Source organism: Stegastes partitus, unplaced genomic scaffold (assembly GCF_000690725.1).
Source record: "Stegastes partitus isolate 25-593 unplaced genomic scaffold, Stegastes_partitus-1.0.2 Scaffold1409, whole genome shotgun sequence".
Lineage (NCBI taxonomy): Eukaryota > Metazoa > Chordata > Actinopteri > Pomacentridae > Stegastes > Stegastes partitus.
This window is the reverse complement of record NW_007579140.1, coordinates 24,408-48,975: the sequence shown is the minus strand read 5'-3', so window position 1 is coordinate 48,975 and position 24,568 is coordinate 24,408. Positions and strand designations below refer to the sequence as shown.

Genomic DNA, 24,568 nt, shown 5'->3' with positions numbered 1-24,568 from the left:
ATAAATTGAAAATTAACTTCGTGCATGTTAACAAATGCCACGGCCTCAACAGTTGTCATCAGCTTTTTAAATTAACAGTCATAGGCTGAAAAAAAGTTGTTGGCATTTGAAAAAACAAAAAAACAAATGAAGAAACATTTAAATAAATGAGTACATAGTTTCAACAAGGTTAGCATAATTTGGCACTAGTAACCCATTCTACACTGTCTAGTCACACTACAGAAGTTTTAAAATCCAAACAGATTCTGAAATCGGGTTGCATCACATACACAAGGACAAACTTCCCTGATATTCGTCTTTCTAATCTTAGACATACACATACTACAAGATTGGAAAATAATGGCACATCATACGTTACACAATATCGTTAAGATTATCATGCCGGCAGGAGAATCAGCGAGCAGTGCACCGCCTCACGTGAGCTCCCTGGGAAGCAGATATAAACAAAATGGAAACTGTGGAGCAACAACTTGCCCTCAGAATAATAATACTTTGCAGTGAGATAAAAACAAAAGCAGAAGGCTGAGCCAATCTAGATGAGAAAACGATTGGAAAGATGTTGTCAACGTGGGTTGTTCATCATTTCTATTAGTTTTAATATCAGTAGCTAATCTTAGCCTCGAGGTCTAGAGTGTTTGGCCTTGGCGAGCAACATTGCCCTCTGCTATGAGTGCTAGTGTGATATTCCTAACATCCCGATAAATACCAAACATGTTCAGTATTATTAAGGCGGCTCGATGAGCATTCATGCAGTTCAAGAGGTTTTCAACTGAATCTGTAAACCCATCACATTCCCAAATAATTGGGTTGAAACATGATTTCAGACCAAGATCCCTGACCAGATTTCTCCTCCGATTGTTGGTAGGTGTAAAACGGAGGTAAACTGGACTAAATCTCCTGTAGCATCCTCAGCCTACGATGTTTCCTAAGTTTTAAATGTGTTTTTTATGTGGTAGATGTTTTAAGGACAGTAGTGCAAAAAAATAAAAGAAGATACTTGTTACTAAGAATTTAAGAACTTGAACCTCCATCCTGGATAACAATGTAATAGCTTATGAATGATTAGACCTTTAACATCCCAGAAAAAACACCATGCACATTCCTGGGCTGAAACACAGAATGGTACCTGATCTTTAAACGTATCCATCTTCGAGCCGATCTGCTGTTGCAAGAGTCTCTTGATCTGCACCCATGTGGCCAACACCTGTTTCTTTGCTGCGATGTGGACTGTCTCCCCTGAGATGTGGGGACTGGATATGCGAAGGGCATAGTCGCACAGCTAGGAGGAAGTGTAGAGAACAACAATGAGCTAACTTTCTTTAAGCTAGTACTTGGTACAGTACAAGCAGTCACATAAGCTCAATACCTAGAACATGACATAACACAAAACATAATCAAGACTTTACATAGGTTCTATTAAAAACATTTGTGTGGCTCTAAGGGTCTATCAGATACTACATGTTTTGATACATATCTGCATTGTCTTTCCTGTCCCAAGGCCCTCCGCCAGCCTGTCAGCTACAGACATACACAAAGCACTCCAAATTCAGTAAGACTTTGTTCAAGTCAGACACTATATCTGACCCTGCTATACTATTTATAAAAAATGAATTGCAAAGGATTGGTTTTATCTTTCCTTCAAAAAGGAAACTGACAAGATGAAATTTAGTTAATAATTCACTGATAAAGTGTCTTTCATCTTAAGTTAGAGCCGATATTCATGGTGGATCCTTCGAATAGAAAAGGAGAAAGGAAACAGGGATTTAATTGGCACGAGAGAGAACAGAGAAATAACACTTCACGAGCAGAAAGAAGCTGGTCATGGAAGCTACATGTGAATGCGTATACATGTGTCTGCATGCATGATAGCATGAATCAAACAAATGCCAAAATGTACCCGAAGAGTACACTGGCACTTCAACATAATTCAGAAAATCTTATCAAGGAAGAACTAATGTTTCCTGAAAGGCCTCATATTTCTTATACGCAGATAAGCGCACATATGGAACCTAAACGGCATCTGTCTTTGTTTCTCTCTTGCCTTGAGTGTGGAGTCTTAGCTAATATAAAACAGCTTTATCTGTTCTGATGTGCCCATGCCCTCTTTGACATATTTATACTATGTTAAACAGCTAAAGTACAGTTTTTAAATCTTGTAGTCAAAAGCAGAAGAAAAACATTTGAAGTACCCATTGTATGTACCTTTGTTCTATAAAATAGGTCACTGTCAAAATAAAGTAGAATTACATCCATAACTATTTAAAAAAAAAAAAAAAAAAGAGAGAGAATGTCTGGGAGGTTAGTAGCACGCTATGATGGTTTAAGCTGGGGTTTGGAAAGTTAAAATGTGGATTTGACAGCCTTAAACATGCTAAAAGTTGACAGTGTGTAAATGGTTGAATACGTAATGTATCTGCACAAAAGATTAAGATTTGACTTTCTGAACACGTCTTGTAAAGATTCAGCTAACTGCATTCAGAGATTCTATACACACTCCTCAACACACTCCTCTCAGAGATTCCAATCAGTTCTTGAGCTTTCAGTGGTGGGATTTCAGACATTGTTTTCACGCTGGAAAGATCAGATACTGAGGGGAGGGGGGGGCTCAAAACATCCCAATCAGTGTGAGGAGGCACTGACAGAAGAACAGTCACGATGGGTGTTTCCACTAAACCCATGCAAGAAATCAGAGATTTTCAACTATATATGTTCTGATTAATTGTTACGTGTCATACATGTAGGGTCAGGTTGTTGGAGTTGTTCTGATTACATGTTGCATATAACACTTATTCTAACTTTTTTCTTGACCTCATCAGCGCTTCTTCTGGATTGATTATTTCTTATCTCCTACAGAAGCATGGGACTAAATCAGCCCCAATCATCTCTGCCCTGCGAGACAGTCTTGCCTTAAAGAAGCTCCCAGTTATAGGCTTTTTATCTTTATGCAAATATGACTTAATAAATTGCTTTGCAAATTAATGGTGGTGTTGGGAGTTTTAATATCAATGTATGGTAAGAGAGGGCATTTTTAAGTAAATGTGCAATGATGTGTGGAGGTTTCATTTAAATTAAGTGTCAAAGAAAGTTTCCATCCAACTTTTGTCACGATTTTAAACAAGTGTGTGGCATCAGAGAGAAGTTTGTACAAAACTATGGCCACATAGGTGGTTTTATCCATGTGCTGACGACAGTTAGTGTAGGTAGTGTTATGCAACTGCCACTGCCAAAGTCTGGTTTGTTTAAAAGTTTTATGAGGTCAGAGCCAAATGCTGCAATAATGTAACTGAGACTAACTAAAATTCACTATTCTTCACAAATAATTCTATGATACTGACAGTTGCTCAACACGTTTAACAAAGCATTTAGACATACACAGCCACGCAGAGGTGTCTATTGCCCTCATTTCACTCCCACATACAGACATTGACATACTTCTAATGCCTTGCGGACATCCTGCAGGGCAGCAGGGTCTGAGACAACCCCATGGACACTGGCAGCCTTCTCCATCCCCTTCTCAGCTCTGTTTTTTCCCTTTTCTCCTACCGGAGCTGGCTCAGTACTGTCTGGTCCAGACAGAGGTTGGATCAACCCCTGGGCCACGGTGTCACACAGCAGCACAAACAGAGCACGGTTTCTGAGAAAAACAACACAACGGATGTTCTAAACTGACATTATCTGGGAGAATATGTCCCGAAATTTGGGCTTGAAGGCCAAACATCTTTGTTTTAGGTCTTGAACTGAAAAAAATATGCTCCCTTGGCTACATCATTACATGAGAATGCCACCGCATACCAAAATTCACACAATTACTGCGGTGCCCGAGGACAGTTTGGTCTGGTTTCATGAGCTTCTTTCTACATCCAAAAAATAAGAGCAGAGGCTAAACTGTTTCATTTTCTGTGAGCGAGCTACAGTGCCATCAAAAACAAATTTACAAGCACTTTTCATGAGTCAACTTTGACTGTGCCTAAAATGATTTTCTGAGGACAAGTGCACATATTGCTATTATCCACTGAAAAACTTCAACCTGAAGTGCAGGACTTTGTATGTACACAACGGTCTACTGAGGGTAGATAAAATGACTGCTGGGCCGACGAAAGTCTTTCAAAAGCCACTGAATAATTTAAAATATGTGCAGTCATCAGTCTAAAAACAGCTATGTTTTATGTTTTTCAAATGCTGACATTTGTGAATAATATATTGATGTATGATGAAAGTTCACATCAACAGCAACTTCACAATATTAGCAAGTAATTCATTGTTGGTGGAGCAGCTTGTTTCTTTTTTTATTAAATACTGGAGTAAAAAACTTCCAGAAGTCCACAGCTGACACCTGATCTTTTCTAACAGGTATAATATCCGTGTAGTAAAATAGTGCAGTGACAGTAATTTGGAAACCTGGCCTACCCAATGTGCTCTGTCCTTTGGAGCATCTCCACCAGACTCTGGAAGGTGGGCAGAAGGCATTGGTATTCCCCAGCTGCCAGCAAGTGGCTATTATAGTTCCACAGGTAAATGGCTGCATTCACTACTACCCACGGCTCCCTGATCTCTGCTCCGAGCTCCCCTGCCCGCAAGAAGTTGGAGGTGGCGTAGGCAGACAGAGCCTGGATCCAGTCTCTGGGTGAGAGAGGTACAGAGATAGAGTAGAGAGTGGGAAAGGCATAGAGAAAGATGGTATAGTGCCTACATGTTGCTGTTTCTGGGAATAGTTTAACTACTGGCGAAAAGGTCATGAATTTTTAAAAAGTTTCATGTTTCTATGCGAATTTTTTCTCTTTTTTTTTGCTGAATACAAGCAGGATGCTTTTCTACAAGCGCAAATGAGAGTTAATGTCAAATAAATTAGATTTAATGCAGTATTCATCAGAAATTTGTTTGAGCACCTGGACAGTAATAGCTTTCAGCCATCACTGTGTTGCAATGTGCCAGAGGAAAATTTGAAGCACATTTCAGGCAAAGCGTAAGTAATTGCACTGCCTGAATGTCATGTGTCAGGCCTTGTCAGGTCAGTACAGAAAACAGGCTGTTAAGACTCCTGTTTGCTCTCATACAACCGAGGGAGACAAGAAAAAACATAAACAGACAAAAATGATTAATTTACTGGAGACTCTATTTATCTCCAGCAAGATAACCACCCTGACCACTGTGACTCTGATCTGCTGTAAAAGGCTTGAGGAGGTGGGAAAAGCACATTTCAAGTAATGCTTGATCCTTGGTGGCATACATCTGCAACATCTAGGTATTTGACAAAGATAACATCACAGCAAATGTTTGAAGCCTTATTTAATACCACATAATTGGTGTAAGAATGATTTCAGCACTGGTATGAAGTTTTGGATTAAGAGATAAGGAAACTAAACCTGTTTTACGTATTAGTTTGTAGATATAGAGACTGTCACCGCTGCCACGGCTCATTATTCGGACAAGTTATGCAAATGTATTCACCTTAAAAGAATCGCTCATCAGCCAAATAAAGGAGTCACTCTGACTAAGGGTTACATTTTGGTGTGGAATAATAGACTCTAATCTGCCACAGCTTCTACCGTGTTAATAATTATAAATGGAACATAAATTATTCAGTTGTTAATTATGGTCATGCATAATGTAAAAGCGTTTACTGATAGAACTTTTGACTTAAAATTAAAAGAAAATATCTTCAATTTTGCATGGAAATTATCAAGAAGAAACAGACAGTAGATATATATTTTTTTTAAAAACAGGCAAAATATTCAAGTTTTGTAACACTGGCATGTGGTGTGTATTGTGCTTTTACCTGTAAATAATCCAGTGTGGATCTTCTTCAGACACAATGACCCGTCTCTCCTGTGGGGGGACAGCAGGGCTGTTCAGCTGCAGCCCCTCTGTTAGCAGCTTCTGGACGGTGGCCTGAACAAGACAGATTACGTTCATTTCTCAGCTTCGAAAGATGATATTAAAGGTGACTTACTGTTTTCACAACTTCATAAGAAAGGGAGAAAAGAAGACCTCCCACTATGGGAATGACACCTCCTCTGGAAGTGTTAAAGCTTAGCTGTACAGATCAAAGAAAAGAGAAATGACTGTTGAGTATTTTACTTCAGTAGTGGACAACTCAGGTAAGAAAAGAGGAACTGGTCTTCATCATCAAAAAAAAAGAGGAATGTATCTTTTAAGTTAATGAATTGTCATCCAGATCTCAAAAAAAAGAAAAAAAATCCTTGTGTCATAGAACAAAGAGAACGATAAATGAGAGGAGCAACAGCAGAGGCTACAGTATGCGCCAGTTTTGGCAAGGTCATGTCGTTGCTGCGGATAGCTGTCTCCATTTTCTTCAAAGTGCTGTCAAGTTAACATCTCTATAGACTTAATAAAGACTTGAAGCTGCAGGCTTGATGAGAAGAGGGATTACACAATAAGACAAGCTCATAAGGCAAGAACAACAATCTCTGACTCAGACCAATCAACATCTACCTCAGGGGCTTGTTAAAAATCCCACCATGTTAGTTCCTAAAGTTATATTCCAAAACAAGATTTCAAGCTAAAAAAAATCAAATATATAAATATTCCAAACAGTGTACCCATGTGTAACCATACCTCATGACTAAAAAATCAGAATCCACATCAACTTTAAATAAAAACCTGTGTGACCAGAAAATGTAAATCCAGCCTTTGCACTGTGCTTGGTAAAATATGTACATTTACATCCATAATGGAAAAGGGTCACAATGAAAAACAAGACAGGTGAAGGATTTTGTGTCACTCCTGTAGAAGAAAATAAAGAGTGTAGCCCCATTTCATAATCAAAACCAGAAAAGCCTGTTTGTATCAGTGGAAAGTTCACAAGTCATTGTACGGGATGTACATCGGGAAAATGAATCTACTCAACCTCCGTGTTTAATATACTGCATGCACAATACCCTTTCAAGGGCAGATGATGCTGGAATTACAAGCCAAGAGATGATGACACTGCTGTCTGTGTTGTGCCCTGATATGTCCTGTTATGTCAGCCACCGACGTAAACTGAGAGCTCCCTGTAATAATCGTGCTGACATGATGGGATTTAACTTTAATTAAGTGGAAGAAAACGCTTGGATGTTTGATTAAGGTTGATAAACTGTTTGAGACCATACCAAAAATGTTGCTGTATATAAACTTGTCATCTGTGTCATGACATTATTGGTAAGAATTCCTTTGTGCATAAATAAAAAAAAGTGTAAATGCTTATTAAAGAAACTAAAGCAGTTTTTAAAAATTTATTTATTTATTTTTTATCTTTGATTGTTTTTAGGGTGTGCCTTAGCTGCAGTCTACTGACCATTGGGCACCCATTCACTGCCCTGGTATCCTGAGCACCTGACTACATTATCAACAGTAAGCCCTGACAGGTACCAAAAATGCAATTTGATGACATTACAGTACAAAGTCTTAGCTTCATATTCTATTCTTGTTGTGCTATTTTGTCTGTATACAGTAGGAATGATGTGAAACTTGTTGTAGTTCATTAAAGCTGTTGGAACATAACTGCTAATATGTTAGCCTGGAGGTCTGAGTTAGGAAGAACATACCTCAGCACTGATGAAGCAAATTTCAGCTAAAAGGCGCAACAATTGCACACAGGTTTGACTTCCACTGTAGCTGTGAGGACGTTCCATTCTGCTCTCTTCCTCTGAACGGCTGCATGCTGGAGGGAAATCAGAAAATCCGTCTCATTATTTAGCAGCATGACATGTACTACTGCTACAACTATTACAAGTATTGCTTCCTGTCAGCTTGGTTTTTTGTCAGAATACTTACAACCACATTATAACAAGTGCACATCAGATCCGTGATATTATTTTGAATCTGATTTACACGTGTGCAGTGAAATGAGAATATTCTTCCATTGAGGCTTGAGGAGAATTTATGTTATTTTACAGTCAGTCTCAGGATTATTCATCATCTTACTGTCAGTCTTGGAAAGCTTCCATCTTCCATCATCGTAAAGCAGACAGAATCGACAAGCAGCTCGGCACACATCCCAAACTTCCTGTTTCCTGGCTGTCTTTGCTAATAGTGCCCACAACTTCACTCTGAAACAGGGAGGAAATAAAGAAAACTTGATTTCTTTTTAGACGGTGGAGGTCGGGGCAAGGGCATAATCACACATTGTATATGATCTAAAATTGTTTGCAGGTTGATGAATAATACAATTTTGCTCTCAAGTCCTGATGGCACAGCCCTCTTCTGATTATTAAGCCTGTCATTTCTGATGTGCACACGTTTTAACAGTAATGACAGGGCCAGACATGGAGAAATCAACTATGCACTGTGAATAAGAAGACGTAATGGAAGGGTGCAGACTCCTGTAGTCACACAACAGCTTTAACTGCAGAGAGGAACAATAGATCAAACATTCATTACTATGTAATGTTCAGTAAAAGCAAGGAGTAATAAATTCAACAAGCCGTAAAAGTCTGGTTATATAGGCAATTTTCCAACTGGGCTTCCAGGAAGTGTGACAACTAAAAAGACTTTAAAATGACAAGAAGACAGAGAGGAAGACTTACGTTCATATACATGTAAAGGGACAATTAATACATGTAAATGCACAAACACCCACCTCTCTGTGTCGTCTGTGTCATTGCCTTGTCTGGCCAGATGTCCATTCACCTTCTCTACTGATGTGGAGTGATGCTGAGCCTTAGCAGCGAGGTGAGCAACTGGTCCAGCTCCAAGACTGCCTACGGGGACTAGACAATTGTTTGAGAACTGCATGCATAAGTTAAATTCTATTCAGATAGGAAAAGCTTTTGCATTTTCTATAAATAATGAATTGATACAAGTCCAAGATTAAGTAATTTGAATGGGCAATTTATTAGGCCTAAATGGTTTTTGGAGAGTTATAGAGCATATGCAAAGTGAGAATGTTATCCTTTTGTGGAAGTTACACAATTATTAGTTGTATCCTCCACAACCATGGGGATACAAGAGAAAATGACTTATTTACGATGCCACTGCAGGGATGTCTCTGACTAGAATTTAATCTTATTAGACAGAAACATATTCCAGATTTTTATTGAAACCCATCTGCAGCATCTGGAGTATTCAAGCACTTTTTGTGTGGACTGAATTATGAATAGAGGTCTGTGACAGTAAGTGGAGACGCAAAATGCTTCAGTGCCTGTGTGCTCAACCTGAAAGTTTAAATATGCACACTCTCATGCACACACCTCTCATTGATGAACATCTGAGGAACGATGCAAAACTTCAGCAACAATGCAAACCGCAATTAATTAATTCTTCTAGTCTCAAGGGTTACTTTGTGTGCAGGCTTTGAAGCTCAGAACACAATGATTAAGTGTCTTCGTTTAAGGAATACTTGAGGTTCATGGACAAAAACAAGAGGTGCCTCGAGAGACCAAAGCTTTTAACCAATGCCTGCAGTAGAAGCCCTTTGACTAGCTGTCAGAGGCGAGTTCTTCCCTGGGTCATTAAGATTGCTGAATGTTCATTTGATGCTATGGACCAAGGAGCCTGGAAGGAGTGCGAGATCAAAGGCTCTCCCCAAGCTCCGGCCCTTCTGCTCCCTGATCTAGTGAACACAGTCGATTGGGCTTCACTGTGAGCAACACTAGAACACACTAAATGTAGTTTCTCAGAAATATTTCACACAACCTAGCAACAAAGTTTCTCACTTAAAGTATTTCGAGCCACATGGGGTGACCGAAGTTACAAATTTACCAAAAACAGCACACTGACGTTGGTTTGCGATGTTCATTCAATTTGCACTCAGTCTGAGTGTAATGAGTGCCTGCTTTACGAAGGCAGCACCGAATTATAGAACATAAACAATCGATCGTCGTCCAGGTGCAAGTAAAGAAGGGCTCAGTCAGCACAGATCAGTCAGATCTGTCTGAGCTCACCAAGCTTAGAAAGTCATGCTGCTTTGGAACATTCAGGTACGCCGCAGTTTAAAAGCTACGATAAATGTTTGATTGTTTCATAATTTATAATGTCTCCTGGTCTGTAGGCCGTTTTATGTTCTTCATGCAACAGGGCTAATTAAATGAACTTCAAAGAAAATACAAAAATGCAGTCAGTGTACAAAAGCCACCACAACAAGCCTACAGAAAGTTAAGAGGGAGACAAGAGAGAGAGCAGAGTGGAACAAAACAGCCACTTAAGCAGAAGTGCAGACCAGAGCAGGTAAAGAATGGACAAAATACTCACAGCAAATGCCTTATAAAAAGACCAAAACGACCAGCCTGAAGGTATTCTACAGTTTAACTTCAAGTCAAATGAATACAAAGCACCACATTGTCTTCACATGGTTCGATTTAACCAAATGGTTGAATCCTTATATTGTCTTATTCCTTCCCTTAAAGATCACATATGGTGGACATTTTTATTTTTTTATTTTTTTGCCCTGGTATGCTTTAGAAAAGTGGAGTTGTGAAATAAAATGTGAAAAGATGAAGAGGCTCATTCCTACAATTCCTGTGGCCGTCTCTGACACAGACAGTCTTCTAGCTTTACAAGTTAGCAACATTTTTTATCTTATAGAAATTGGGCAACCAATAGCAGTTGAGCTAAAAATGAACATATTCCAGCTGCCTCACAGTCTGCTGCTTGCCATTCAGAATGAGCAGCTATCTCGCAGTTGTAAGGTTTATGTACTCGCTACAGCCAATACTGCTAAGTCCACAATGTCTCACCTATGAGCAAAGTGCACCAAATGTTCTACTGTTGGCTGCTGGAGTCTCTTAGTAGCACCTGAGGAACTGAAGAGCAAATACCTTACTTTTATTTGGATGGAAATTTCCCTACAACAATTCAACAAGCAGTGTAACTAACGTTATCATTAACTCTGATCATATGTCCACAGGGCAGAGCTCTGTGATGACTGCAGTGTCGAGGGGCAATCAGAAATGGTGGAAACTTTAAGATCAATTTGACGCCAATGGGTTTCTGTGTTTTTAAATTACAGCTGCTGTTTATATCTGTTTACTTCTCTGTTGCTCTAAGTGCTTCCATATACTGCATTTTAAAACACCTAAATTCCCAATAAACCTGCTCTCATTTGCATATTTTTCAGTTTCTGCTGTCAGACAACGGAAGAAATATGAAACATTGGCTGAAACACAGCCCATTAAGACTGCACGTAACCAGCAGAGACATTTCCAAGCTGTCGCTTTGCACTGCTAAAGTACTGATTTTATAACCGCAATGTTGCCTGACAATGGCTATGGAGGGAATTTGGCCAAATTTACATGTAAAACGATCATTTAGAGAGAAAGTTAGTCTCATGCACTTTCATCTACGTCAGCTGCTGCGCGGTTTTGCTTCACTTTCTCAATCACCGAACACAGCAGATGCAGAGAGAGTGTGCTTACTGAAGGGGACGGGAACAGCAGCAACTCAATCGCATTTAAAATGACAATAACTTTAAAACAAGCAGGGCTAAAACCAGGGTTCATACAGTCATGGCAAGATGAACCATCTTTGAGTTGAAAAATTGAAAGACAAAATTAATTTGCTGAAATGAAGCACCATGTGGGACCTGAAAATGTATTATGTATGCATAAAGAAGAAAGGTGCACTTGATCACAGGTAGAACGCACTTCTAATAAGAGTTTAACTGCCCTCCAGGTCAGTAACTTGTCCATTTATGAAGCTTTAATGGAATTTATGATTCCTGGTGAATATAAAAGAAGCTTAATTAATCTGGATGTCAAGCTATTTCTTCAAAAGAAGATCTTCCTGCTAACCAGACATAGGATAAGCACCTGTCAGTGTATTTTAGTGTAAAGTGAACATGAGGAAGAGAAATGTGTACTTTTTGAGGTGTCGTCTGCATCCAGCACCATCTGAAAATCGTCAGGGGCCAAAAGGAGACCTGCAGCAACCAGAACAGGACGACTATCTGTCTGGTCTTGGGGCTGCATATCTCTGACCTGAAAAAGACATTGAAGGGTTATTGTATTAAATACAATTTAAGTTATTTCATTTGGCATGTCACATACACTTATTCTTGTCTCATTTAAGCTGCAACAATTGAGTTTTGGGAGATAGGTGAATCTGCTTTCATCTGTGATTGCTAGTGATTGATTGTTTTTACAGAAAATTCATGTCCTCCGCAGTTGTACATGAGCCGTTACACCGTGTAATGTTACATCGTCTGAAAAGTGGGAAGAAAACCTGCTGCATAAGCATGGCGGCTTTATCCTTAGTCCGGGGAGGTGTCTGGTAGAGCGTCCGTCTTAGCTGCAGGAGGCGAAAAGCTGACGACAGGCGTTCTTGTTGTGTCCCGTTATCCAACAGCATGGCTTTCTGAAGGTGAGTCAAAGAAGCCTCAAGGCGCCCCTCCTCCTCTTCAATTGCTGCCAGCTCTGAGTGGACTTGACAGCGCATCTCCAGCAACATACTGTAAAAATAACACACAGACACTTCCAGTATGAACTAATACATTGTGATTGTATAACAATCTGTAGGTCTGCTAGATTTAAAAAAAACGGATGATATTAATTATATTTATATATATATCATCTCATAAAATACCTACACATTCGTTGTCAGTAATAGTCACTAATGGCTACAGTGAAAGAAACAGAAAAATGTTACTGCTTCTTACCAAAAAACATTATAATAGCCTTCTTAATGCAAATGCAAAATGCACATAAATATTGCACTTTTGAAAAACTATTTTCTGCAAAGCTTCAAAATAGTCACTGTAAAATGTACAGTGAGATCTGTCATATTTTCATTTAAACCTAGAATCAATCCTGGAAACATCAAAATACAAGCTCTGGTATGTAAAATAAACAAACACAACTTATAGATAGATACAATAATGTAAGATTTGTACTACTTCTAGGCATTGACCATGTTTACTTCTCTTAATTTAATTCTATCCTTGCCTTGAAGCAGCATCCATTGTTCACTCCGGTGGATTTGATCAACTTGTCAGAGGCAAGTTCACATAAATCAACTTATAGACACTATTCACCGGTTAGACCATGGCTTTGCCTCAACTTTCCAGGGGAAATATTGATTACCAAGTATTGTGATTGTATGAAACACTGCATCAGAGCTAAGTGAAAATGTCGGAAGTCAAATACTTACTCCACAGAGGGGCTTTCTCAGCGCCAAATCACAACTTGACTGAGTTTTCTAAAGCGGCAGTGCATGGCACTCTAAAACACTTTGTGGAAACTAGATCAGTTGTATCAAAAGCAGGATCAGGCAGACCAAAAGTGAGCACACCATCAGTAGATCAATACATCAAGCTTTGTTCACTGGGAGATAGAAAAGCAACTTCATCACAGATGCAGAATTTGCTAAATAAAGACTTCACTCAAGAACTGTCAAAAGAAGGCTGTCTAGTGTCTCAGAGGACGAAAAGCGTCTCTAAACCATTTCTCAGGAGGAAAAACAAGGCCAAACGCTTGGGGTGGGCTAAGACATAGCAGCATTTCAAAGTGGATGATGAAAAAAAAAAAAAAGTCCTAATTAGCAATGAATCCAAGAAATTAGTGGCAGTAACAGGAGCACTTATGTAAGGAGACCAAGAGGATGGAATGAGAATAGTGCTTAGAATACCCAAGTCTGGGGGTGTTTTGCTACTCTGACAATAGACACTTCAACCAAATCAATACCACCTTTACAAAGGAGAAATGGCACTCCATTCTTCCATCTGAGGAATGGAGTGCCATTTAAAGTTTAAAGAACTAATAATTGATTGAACTAATTGATAACCTAATAATTGATAACCAGAGAAGACTAAGTGGTGCTGACCCTCATGAACTTTCCTGGACAGTCACCCTGAGCTCACAATGAACATTTATGGGGCAGTTAAAATCCTGAGAAACACAAACATTCATGATAGGAAGCTCTTTGGAACATTGTCAGATCACGCTGGGATAATGTGGGTTATGAGGTTTGGACAAACTTGTGGAGCTCATGCAGCTTGAAAGATGCTGTCATTTAAGACAAAGGAGAGCAAACAAATAACATAATATTCTGACATTTATCAGATAATTAACTTTTCACTCTAATTTTTTAAACCACAAATATTATTTGTAATTATTATTTTTTTAAACAAATGCAAAAAAATATGCAGTTTCTTAGTATCTCAGTCTTCTGGATCCCACTGTAACTGTTACTGTGTATGTATTAAAATATTTTAATGGTGAGTGTGGACTTTACTGCATTAACCCCAAAGCCAAGATACCACGATTAAAAATTACAGCTATTACATAAAAAAAATATATCAGGCCTCTTAGTAAAATAATTTGATAGGATGCTATAAACTGTCTTTAAAAATAGTGCTCCTTTGGATTTTAATGCTTAATTGGGCCACTCAGTTTATTTCTATAAACTAAGCTACAGTACATAGCCACACACAGAGATAGGTGACAAATTAAAGGAAAAACCAGCATACAGTGCCTCAGTAAGATCTTTGGTCACCACATAACACTAGAACAATGTCAAAGTGCCTTGGCATTGATCCTAGAATTCTCTGGAACTCTACTGGAGGGAATAAACACCATTCTTTAAAAGATATTCCCTTATTGGTTCATTGATAACGGTGTTGAAAAGCGTGGTCTACCAGGTTGCTCAAAAATCTCCCGTTGGTGTTCAGTTGGGTTGAGATCTGGTGACTGCAAAGGCCATAACATGACTCACAACATGACCACACTCTTCAAACTATTCCCTGACCTCTTGGGCTCTATGGATGAAGGCATTGTCATCCTGTGGGAGACCACTCCCATCAGGATAGAAATGCTTCATCACATGATAACTCAGAACAACTTTGTGTTGATTTACAGTGAGCCTTCCCAAGTAGAGCCAAACCATGTCAGCAAAACGCCCCCGACAACATAACAGAGCCATCAAATGTCCTCACTGATGGGGTCAAGGGTTCAGGTTTTTCCTTTAATTTGTTGCCTGTGTGTATGTTCCATGAAAAAGTTAAAAACCTTTGCATGTCTTCCAGGGCTTGGGCCACCCTGAGCAGAGGTGTTTTGATGCGTTTCCTGATGCTGTGCTGCAAGAGGGGCAGGCAGAAGTTCCACTGGGTAGCACACACTGCCTGCACAGCCTGAGGGTCCCCCTCTCTCACTGCAGTCTGCAGCCACTGATCCAGCTTGCCGATCTCCTTCAGTCGGGCCTGTGGGATAACAACTACAGATTGAGTATCTCTCCTGTAGCTATGACAGCACAACACTTCTATCACTTGGCAAGTATACTTGGACTAGACTGGGCTGAATATGTTTAATGTGCCAATTTCTTTAATGTGACAGTTTTCACAGTATGGTATGAAATAAGATTACATGATTGCTTGATCCTACTTCCTTGAAGATTTTTGTAATTTTTATTAGAACAGTAAAACTCCAGAAAATGTCTTAAGGTGATTATATAATAATTCAAATCCTTTACTGAAACTCTAACTCGTGTAGCATTTTTTAATGAACTAGTGGGTCATTCAAGGCAGGGACACTTCTGCAAGTGAAGCGGAATTTCTGCCCATAAACAAGTAACATGATTACAAAAAGTATAAGCACTTATAAACAGTTAATCAAGCTTGTGCAAGCTTTACTGTTTAAAACATGTGGAAGAAACATTGCTGATATTTCATGTATATGATGGAGTACCTCCACACTGGCTTTGGAATAGTCATTCATCGTTGCCTCTTTCTTCAGGAGGCTGATTTCACAGTTGACACATTCCATTATTATGCGTTGGCCAGTACTCTAGAAAGATAAATACACATGTGATATGAGTCAGTGTTCAGTAGTGCACTGAGGATAGGATGACAAATCTACACATTTTTAACAACCGAAACCTCGTGTACATGCACTGCTGCTAATCATTATTATATTTTATCATTCCATGTAATACCCTCAAAAAGCAAAAAGTCCAAAAACACTTAGACATACTTTCAGCAAAGTAGAATGTAGTACTACTTTGCTGAAAGTAAAAATGCAGTAATCTCTTTAGCTCTTGAGCCCAGCTAATTAATCTCATCTATTGTCAAGTTCCTACTTATAAGGGGATGTCAAACTCCATGCATAAATTTGCATGTTTCTATAATATGTACAGTTACAGCTACTGCTCCTACCGCCTGAGGTTTTAAGAGAATATCGGACACTCACAGCCTCTCCCATCGACTTTAGCTCTTTCAAACAGTCGGCAGCTACTTTCTGATGCTTCGCTTGCAAGGCCAGCAGAGCCAACTCCAGGAGGAAGGCAACTCTGCAAATCCCAGATAAAACATAATTTATACAGTTCACAACACTTCAGTACAGTAATCTGAGCTATGTACTGCCCTTGGGATATCCATATGTGGGTTTATGGTAGTGGGAGGTTTAGGAAGAGGACAGAGAGCAACAAAAGTAATCTCGTAGGAGATTTGATCAGGACACTTTGGGTCACAGACCTGTCAGATGGTAGGATGAGTGTTGGGCTCTGAGGAGGGCCAGAGTTCACAGGAGTAGCGGGTGCTTCGGTACAATCCACCAGGAGATAGAAAATCTCCTCAAGCTTGGTAGAATCCTCTTTTGTCAGTTTGTCCTCATTTATTTCTTCCAGCCTGCTGCAAACAACAGAGAGACCTGTCTGTGTACATTAACGTACATACATGTGTGCATCCAAGACTGCATGCATCTGTGTTTGCATTCGCCCTCTAATATACTCACACCAAACAGTGCATAAACCTCAGGCAAAATAACCTATATGGTGCTGACGATGGCTGGGTCGGACTGAATCAGGCTGTCCACGTTTATAGCTCAAATGAAGAGCCAAAGGAGCTCTGACATGTTGAGTACATGCCTGCAGAAAAGGGGTGGGGGTTGGGATTGTACTACAGTGTTCACCACCAGAAGACATGGTGCTATACTATCCGCAAGATAAACCTGCCCACTAGGAGAAGCCACAGGCTGAGCTGCAAACCAGTAAATCACTGGTCCATTGACCCAGGTTTAATGTTTGCAGAGCTTTCAAGTTAGCTGAAGGCATAAAAGACTTAAGATCAAGAACACCACAACAAAACCCCACCGCAAGTCCTACAGCTTAAGAAAACTTGGCAAATATATAAAAAAAGCAGAAACCCTGAATAAAATACTTCAGAAAAAGTGGCACAAAATCTAACTTCGGTGTGACACAACTCTTACTAAGGTCAAAACTGACAAAGTTTATGACTCAGCTTGCCTTTATTGTTGGCAAAAGTTTTCTAAAAACAGTAAACATGCAATCAATCACAAAAGCACACTTTTAAACACAGTCTTGCCTGCACAACTATTGAAAAGCAAACACTATTAAAGCAGATCAAGGGCTTCTTTTTGTGGACAACTACAGCTACAGTAGAACTTGTTTATCTTAGCTGCAGATAGATGGAATGTGCTTTCATCATGACAGCACAAAAACAATAATTCATCCAGCTACGTCAAAGCAGACAAAAAAAAAAGGACAAACTTTGTGTAAACGTAACACAGAAACTTACTTTTTGAATTCCTGTATTTTGTAAATGACTTCTAAGGCAATGCACTGCCTGCTTGTTTCAATGAGGGCATCACTCTCTGACAGCTTTTGTTGTACCTATGAAAGGAAAAGTTCGACGTTACACTTTATGATCCTGAAATGATTCACAAAAATCTATACTGTATTTCAAATTTAACTCAAAGAATGGCATGAAAACTAGTCTACGAAAAGCCATTTGTTGAGGTTAGAATAGGATATAGATCTATTGTATTGTAGGGTCGGGTTAGAAATGTGTTCAAACTTTGGTCAAAAGTCTAGTTTTCTATGCAGTGAATTTGACTTTCTGTCATCTGGTCATGAAGGATCACGTTTGGCTTACTAACTGTTGTCAAGTTACTTAGTCTGAAATGTACTAAGAATACCCAGTAAAAATCATGTATTTTAATATTTCCAGATTTTTCGATTTTCAGAAACACTGGAAGATGAAATGCTCTCAGTCCTGAATATCCTAAAAACCTCTCACCTGGTTTAAAAAAAATGCACCACAAAGAGTAATACGAGGCTGCTTTTCTTAATAATCACAATCTGTAAATCCAAAAACCTACTTTGACATGCAAAATACTGCTTACCAGTAACATAAAGAGTCGTTGATAAAGATGTGGAGTGTGTGACTTGATAAATTCTTCTGTAACTCTGGCAAAACTTTTAGCCTCCTCAGCATTCCTAGAGTCCACAAGGCATTTGACCAGGTGCCTGTAAAGAGACAGAGAGCAGGCATACAGACATTGATCATGTTGCGAGTTTTATAGTCTATACAGTCCTATACAGCAAGTTTCCTGTTTATTACTATACGTCGCTGCTGTACATACAATGTAATCAATATACCGATACAATCAAATATAATAGCTTTCCTTTATGAGGCTTGTAATGCTCACTGTTGTCGACACTGTGTCTCTAAGGTCAATATGATTTTGTGTTGCTGTAGAATTGCACTGCATTCTACTGAACAGGGTTTCTTGTATTTTGTTGATATCAGAACATGCACTGGAATCATTGTTGTAAGTTTTGAGAGAAAACCGTGATTGTTGGCCATTCTATCCTACCTAGATGAATGCTGATCATGGCTGACACACTGTGCCTGATCTTTTTAATACTCCTTGACTGATATTACACTGTACAAGAGTGGTACTAGAATTGTTCACTGAACAAAGATAAAACTAACACTTGGGCCTGAGGTGTCAAGGGAGAACATGATTAAACAGCTTACATTAGAACAGATTCTCCACTCTATACAAGATAAAAAGGCAACTAATTAACTGGGGAGCTAGAAAACTGTGGTCATAAATGAACTGCTGGTTAATTAGCCCGGCGCGTCATCTTTATGTATCGTGCAGAGAATGCACGGAATCTGAAACGGACATTTTAACGAAAGGTGAGTAAGAGAGCATAGCAGGGCCACTTGCATCATGAGTTCAGCCCTCCAGCTGTGGTCTTGGTCTGCCACCTCCTCCAGACTTTGCACCACCTGTTTGAGGGAGGGGACCAGGTGGAGGCATCGCCCTGGCTGCAAGAGAGGTTGCACTGTCTGGAAGTACAGCACTGAGGCATTGAACACCATAAAGTGGTATCTGTGAAATACAAATCACATGCATAAAAAGCACACACTGCATTATTTATATGACACACATGCAAAACAGTTCATCTCTTAGTTCAGCCCCATTCAGGTCAAGTGTCAACTCTATATGCAGAAGTCCTGTGAACTGCAAATGTGTGCTGATTAACAATAGTCTAATGAACCACAGGAGAGTGGCCTGTTCAAGCTTCTATATGTGAAATAAGTGAAAATTATGAATTCAGAGCGCTGTTCTAGAGAAAACTGTGTGAGCAGACTGTTTAAGTGTTGCTAATTTATGCACCAGAGAATGTGCTGTGCATTAGACTGGCTTGGAGGCATAAGATATGTATTCCCTTTGGTATTTAAGGATTGCTCATCCAGCCCTTTTATTGACAGGTTATGAGTTCATTAGCAAAGACACTTGGTGCCGATTGCTTGCAAAGGTTAAGCCGGTTATCTCCAAGCACATCTTTGAAAGTAAATAACAAGGGAACTTATAAATCATGATTTTTCCTATTACAGCTAAATTTACCCCTCCTTTCACCCTGCTCTCTGATACACTTAGTCAAAGGTTAACATTAAGAAGAATACATGCTGAATATGATCCACTTGCGAATAAGGGGGTCAGGGCGAGGCATGAAAATCATGTTATAGTTCAACAATGTTATTTGGAAATCAAACCCCTAATTCTTTAAATATTTCTGTGCAGCAGACTGAAACTAATCCACCATAGCTAAAAAAAAATATTTAAAAAAAAAAACACTCCCTGTGGGGGATATTTCACTTTCATTACATCTTTTACAAGAGCACTTTAGCACTATAGTGGCAACTGCCAAACAATATCAGAGATGATCAGCTGTACGCAGCATAAAACGGTCAACTTTCTCGACACTGTAACAACAAAGCCAAGCACGCTGCTGAGAGGTTGCATACCTTGGGTCATGCTTTGAAATTTCAATTGCTTTCACAAAACACATCACAGCCTCTTCAAAGTCCTCCTAAAATAGAAAATAATGCAAAAGGGGAAATGAGAACTTGTCATATCATTGAAACATACAAAGGGGAAGACAAATAGGATATTCAAAGGAGGCCGTAGTTTGATATATAAAAAAAAATAAAAATAAAAATAAGACTTTAAGCTGCACTAAAAAGTGAAAAGACAAAGGCCAAACCACTAGTGCGTGTAAAGTTAGGGCATCTGCTTCATTTTTAGTGAAAGTAAGTACAGTGTATCTCTACAGTAATTTTGTGTGCATACCACACTGCCACAGAAACACACACAAAGCCCTTGAGGAGATGTGTCCAATTTACTGTCCTCACCACACTCCCAGTGGCCGGCGGAGACTTTAGCTGGCCCTGGCAGAGGTAGGCTCGACACAAAAATTGATTAGCCGGCGGATTCCCTTCAAAGTACATCTTTAGACACGCTGCGCTTATCTCCAAACAGCCCAACTGAAAACACAGAGAAAGAGAGCCACAAAGGCCAAACAAAATAAATATTTAAACCTCATTTGCAGTTAGATTGTGTAACCGGTAGTTTCCTGAGTTTGATGCATTATTAAAACTATTCAGAAATGGTTTAACGTATGTGAGATGCACATTTTTTTATGCATGACAAGAAAATTATCATAATTGCATGCTGGTGCCCTTAGTGTTGCCCCCTTAGTGCTGTGATACTTACTGTCTCCTGTTAATTGTCAAATAAATTCACACATGGTGGTTTTCATTCAAGAACTTGCAGTGCTGTCATGGGAGATAGTTTTAGCCGCACACTTTAAGCTTTTAATTGTGCTATGATTGTGTATGAAGTATTTCTTTTTATTCTCATGCAGGAGGCTCAGAAAATAAGTGAAACCTGACAGCAATGAACAACGGATAAGTGTGTTTAGAAAATGTCTGCACGCAAGCGGGATATTTATGCCTCTCTGGAAAATTGAAGAATATTGCAATGTAGCTGTGGTGTGGTTGAGGACTAATTCAGTATTCACTTAAGCCTGGCACTTCAAGGCAAGCTGCATTTTCACAGAAAACCTGCTGTATGATATAGAGAAGAAAGAACAAATCACATTATGGAGTATCCCTGTGTTTCATTATTCAAATATGTTTTCCTTGCCCTTGGACAGCTCCGTCTACATTAGTAAATATTCATTACTATTCCCTGCTGGGAGAATAGTTAGATTAAGCTAACTACAGTAACTGTATAAAAACAATGACAAAATGAAATCTATATAAAGACTTTTCCAGCAGTGGAGCACTGAAAAGGCTTTTTTATCACCTTGATGCTTTCAATCAGTATCTGTAGATACCATCAGCAACAAAGCACTGGTCAAACCCAACAGGTCGTCTCTAAATTACAAAGACATAATTTAATAATGTCAGTAGAAATTCACAAAGGTCCACAGAAGAAAGTACTTATACGTTTTCACAGTGCCAAGCATTTACTTATAAATGAGCCTCACATCTTTCAGCCAGTTGCAGATCTTTTATTCGTGGAGGCTGCTTGAAGCATTATGTCTTATGTGGCATCTCAGCAGTCACAAACTCCTCACGACATAAAAACACTCTTCACAGCAACGCTGGAAGTATGTTCAGAGCATGTGCTTTCTTCCTGCCCTCCTTCTTACAGAGGATTTTAACATCTGACGCTGGCTGTCTAGGCCCACTGTGGCTGTCCTCAATTTAAGTCTACATATGATTCTGTATGAAGCTGGTTACTGCATTTTTAAATATCATGTTTATTGCATTATATAAATCTGATTTAAAATCTCTTAGAAGAACTGGAAAAACCCTCTGTTATAAGAATGGAAAATTATAATAATGTCGTTTAGTAAAGGACCAGACAAAACCAGTTCATTCATAAAAACATTAAGTGCAAACCAAATGTCTTAAACACCCCATGTCCCCGAGCCCAGGGGTGTCGAACTCCGGTCCTCGAGGGCCACAATCCTGCAAGTTTTAGATGTTTCCCTCTTCCAACACACCTGATTCAAAAGATCAGCTCATCATCAAGCTCTGCAGAAGCCTGATAACGATCCTGATCATGTGAATCAGGTGTGTTGGAAGAGAGAAACATCTAAAACATGCAGGATTGCGGCCCTCGAGGACCGGAGTTCGACACCCCTGCCCTCACCCCTGTTCTTTGCTTCACCCTTGACTCGACTGATTATGAGCCAGTCACGATCCAGATGCATCTAAAAATGGTTTCGCTGACAAAATGCTGGTTAAGTAAACTCCACATCAGCAAGAACTACAACAGTGAACCACCCCTCCTCCGTTATCACCTGTAGAGCTGCTTCCGCACAAACGACGTACAAGTCTGAGGAAATACGTGGAGTTGTTCTGCTGCCTCCAGCCGCTGTCGTGTTCTGGACCAAACGGTAGGCTGCCTGCAGAGCTCCGGTGTCTGTTTGACACAAACCCGGTGAGCACAGCACACCTTCACAACTCTCCACACTCTCAACAACTGTAGCTAATTACACAACACACCTTGGTGCTCCTTTGCCTTGGCAAGGTACTGACGAATATCCAGCTCCATGTCCTGTCAAAGTTAACTCGCATACGTGTGTACGTGTCAGCAAACGGTAGCTATTTAATGCTAATGTTAGCCATTAAAACTGCGCAGGTGTGAGTAACCTGCTAGTCAATAAAACTGCTAAACCATTAGAAAAACTACACGACCGTTTGTTACTTCGGTGTCATTGTAAAGACCTTACTGAACTAGTAGTCTCTTTAATAAATAACCCAAGGAGATACTTGCGAGACTTTTTAACTGAAAAACCATCCGCGGTTTGTAGTTTGGAGGTGTTGCTAAGCAACCGTCAACCAGGCTTGTACTATGGGAAGCCAAATGGGACAAAAATGTTTCAAACTAAAAAGTTAATGCCTTGATAAACGACCTTCATCATTTTACTCTGACTAGTAGTCAGACATTAAACAACTGACTGTTACATTTGCAGAGTCAGATTTAGACCTTTACTCACACTCTAGTGGCACATAATGTCTTGTTAATATTAAGAGTTTTTGTTTTCATTAAATCAATGAAGACAACTTTGTGGTCAACCCTAAGATAAAAAGTGTCCTTATTTCACTCAGGACACCCACCTAGCTGAGACATCACACAGTGTCCATCCAGTCTTTTGTATTTCTTTTGGATGCAGGTTCAGTCTTACATTAATCAGCTGTTTGTTTCCAGAAATCATCCCTGCAGTCTTTAATGAAGACGAAGAAGAAGTCAGTACAATAGCTTCCACTAAATTCAAACCCAAAACCTAAATCAGGGGTGCCCAATCCTGGTCCTCGAGAGCCCCTATCCAGCATGTTTTAGATGTTTCTCTCTTCCAACACACCTGATTTAAATGATCATCATCAAGCTCTGCAGAAGCCTGATAACGATCCTGATCATGTGAATCAGGTGTGTTGGAAGTGGGAAACATCTAAACCATGCTGGATAGGGGCTCTCGAGGACCAGGATCGGGCACCCCTGACCTAAACCATGCACACTTTAACAGATGAAAACATACATAAATCTTGATTTATATATAAAAACAGGTGCACTATTCATACTGTCTATACATTTTTTTTAATGATAATAATGCACCGTCTTTGAATTGCTACAGAATCAGTGTAAAAATGTTGTAGTTGTTCAGAACTATTTCATTGTATGTGGTTGAATGGGGGGTTTGCTGCGCTGTCACAATACATCTGTATGAGAAGTCCACGGAGAAAAAGTTCTGCACAAAAGTTGTACCAAAAAAAATGTAGTTAATGGATAAATTTCAGTTTTGTGAGTGCATGTGTAGCCCTCCAACTCGCTTCACTATTGGTTGAGTGGTTTGTCCAGACTTAAGTCCGTGGTGGCCATGATCACCCCGGGCCACCCTTAGGCTCAACCACTGTCACTGCAGTAGATAAAAACCATACAGTTCTTATGGCATACATACCCATGTTGGATGTATAGTTCAAGAATACATTTTTAAATTAAAAAAAACAGACAAATAAAAGAATGACAAGATGGCAAATCAAAAAAAAAAAGAGAAATCACTCATCTCTCTTACACAGACACACACACACAAAAACACCTCTTCATGAATGTGGTCTCAACTTCAAAGTGCATCATCAGAAATCAGGCCACTCAGTGTGCAAATATAATTTACTTGGTCAAACCAAATAGTGCCTCTGATGTGACAGGGGACAAAGTAGCAGAGCAAGGCAAACTGCTGCGGCTCCCCCTATAATGGACTTGGGATTCCTAGCTGGAGATTTAATTGACAGAATCATGTATTACCTGCCAGTATTTCAAAGCGGCATAGATAGCTCCTCGGTGGCCCTCAAGCAAATTTGTTAAGCAGTTCATCGTGGGATCTGTCTAAAAATACACACAAAGAGAATATTCACCCTTTGGAATGGCTTTAAGTGTGAAATATATAATTATTTTCTGGGAGAGATTTTTCCTCTGTCACTTGACCTACTTAATGGTTGGAGTTGGTGCTTTTATGTTTTGTTTAAGGTTTCGCA

General features: G+C 39.5%; 1 protein-coding gene across 1 annotated transcript in view; it reads right to left on the bottom strand.

The window, feature by feature from the left end:
• Positions 1 to 22,589, bottom strand: part of cfap46 (cilia and flagella associated protein 46) — a 57,632-nt gene extending 35,043 nt beyond the window's left edge. The window contains exons 1-20 of the mRNA XM_008299374.1: positions 22,541 to 22,589; positions 22,336 to 22,457; positions 20,375 to 20,506; positions 19,988 to 20,052; positions 18,903 to 19,067; positions 18,069 to 18,192; positions 17,462 to 17,556; positions 16,400 to 16,555; positions 16,116 to 16,215; positions 15,615 to 15,713; positions 14,940 to 15,130; positions 12,160 to 12,385; positions 11,798 to 11,915; positions 8,582 to 8,711; positions 7,927 to 8,051; positions 7,548 to 7,663; positions 5,777 to 5,889; positions 4,408 to 4,620; positions 3,433 to 3,634; positions 1,127 to 1,279 (exon numbers count right to left, since the gene is read on the bottom strand). Of these exons, the coding sequence (XP_008297596.1) occupies positions 1,127 to 1,279; positions 3,433 to 3,634; positions 4,408 to 4,620; positions 5,777 to 5,889; positions 7,548 to 7,663; positions 7,927 to 8,051; positions 8,582 to 8,711; positions 11,798 to 11,915; positions 12,160 to 12,385; positions 14,940 to 15,130; positions 15,615 to 15,713; positions 16,116 to 16,215; positions 16,400 to 16,555; positions 17,462 to 17,556; positions 18,069 to 18,192; positions 18,903 to 19,067; positions 19,988 to 20,052; positions 20,375 to 20,506; positions 22,336 to 22,457; positions 22,541 to 22,589 (2,694 nt within the window). The remainder of the gene's footprint in view (positions 1 to 1,126; positions 1,280 to 3,432; positions 3,635 to 4,407; positions 4,621 to 5,776; positions 5,890 to 7,547; positions 7,664 to 7,926; positions 8,052 to 8,581; positions 8,712 to 11,797; positions 11,916 to 12,159; positions 12,386 to 14,939; positions 15,131 to 15,614; positions 15,714 to 16,115; positions 16,216 to 16,399; positions 16,556 to 17,461; positions 17,557 to 18,068; positions 18,193 to 18,902; positions 19,068 to 19,987; positions 20,053 to 20,374; positions 20,507 to 22,335; positions 22,458 to 22,540) is intronic.
• Between the last annotated feature and the right edge of the window lie 1,979 nt (positions 22,590 to 24,568).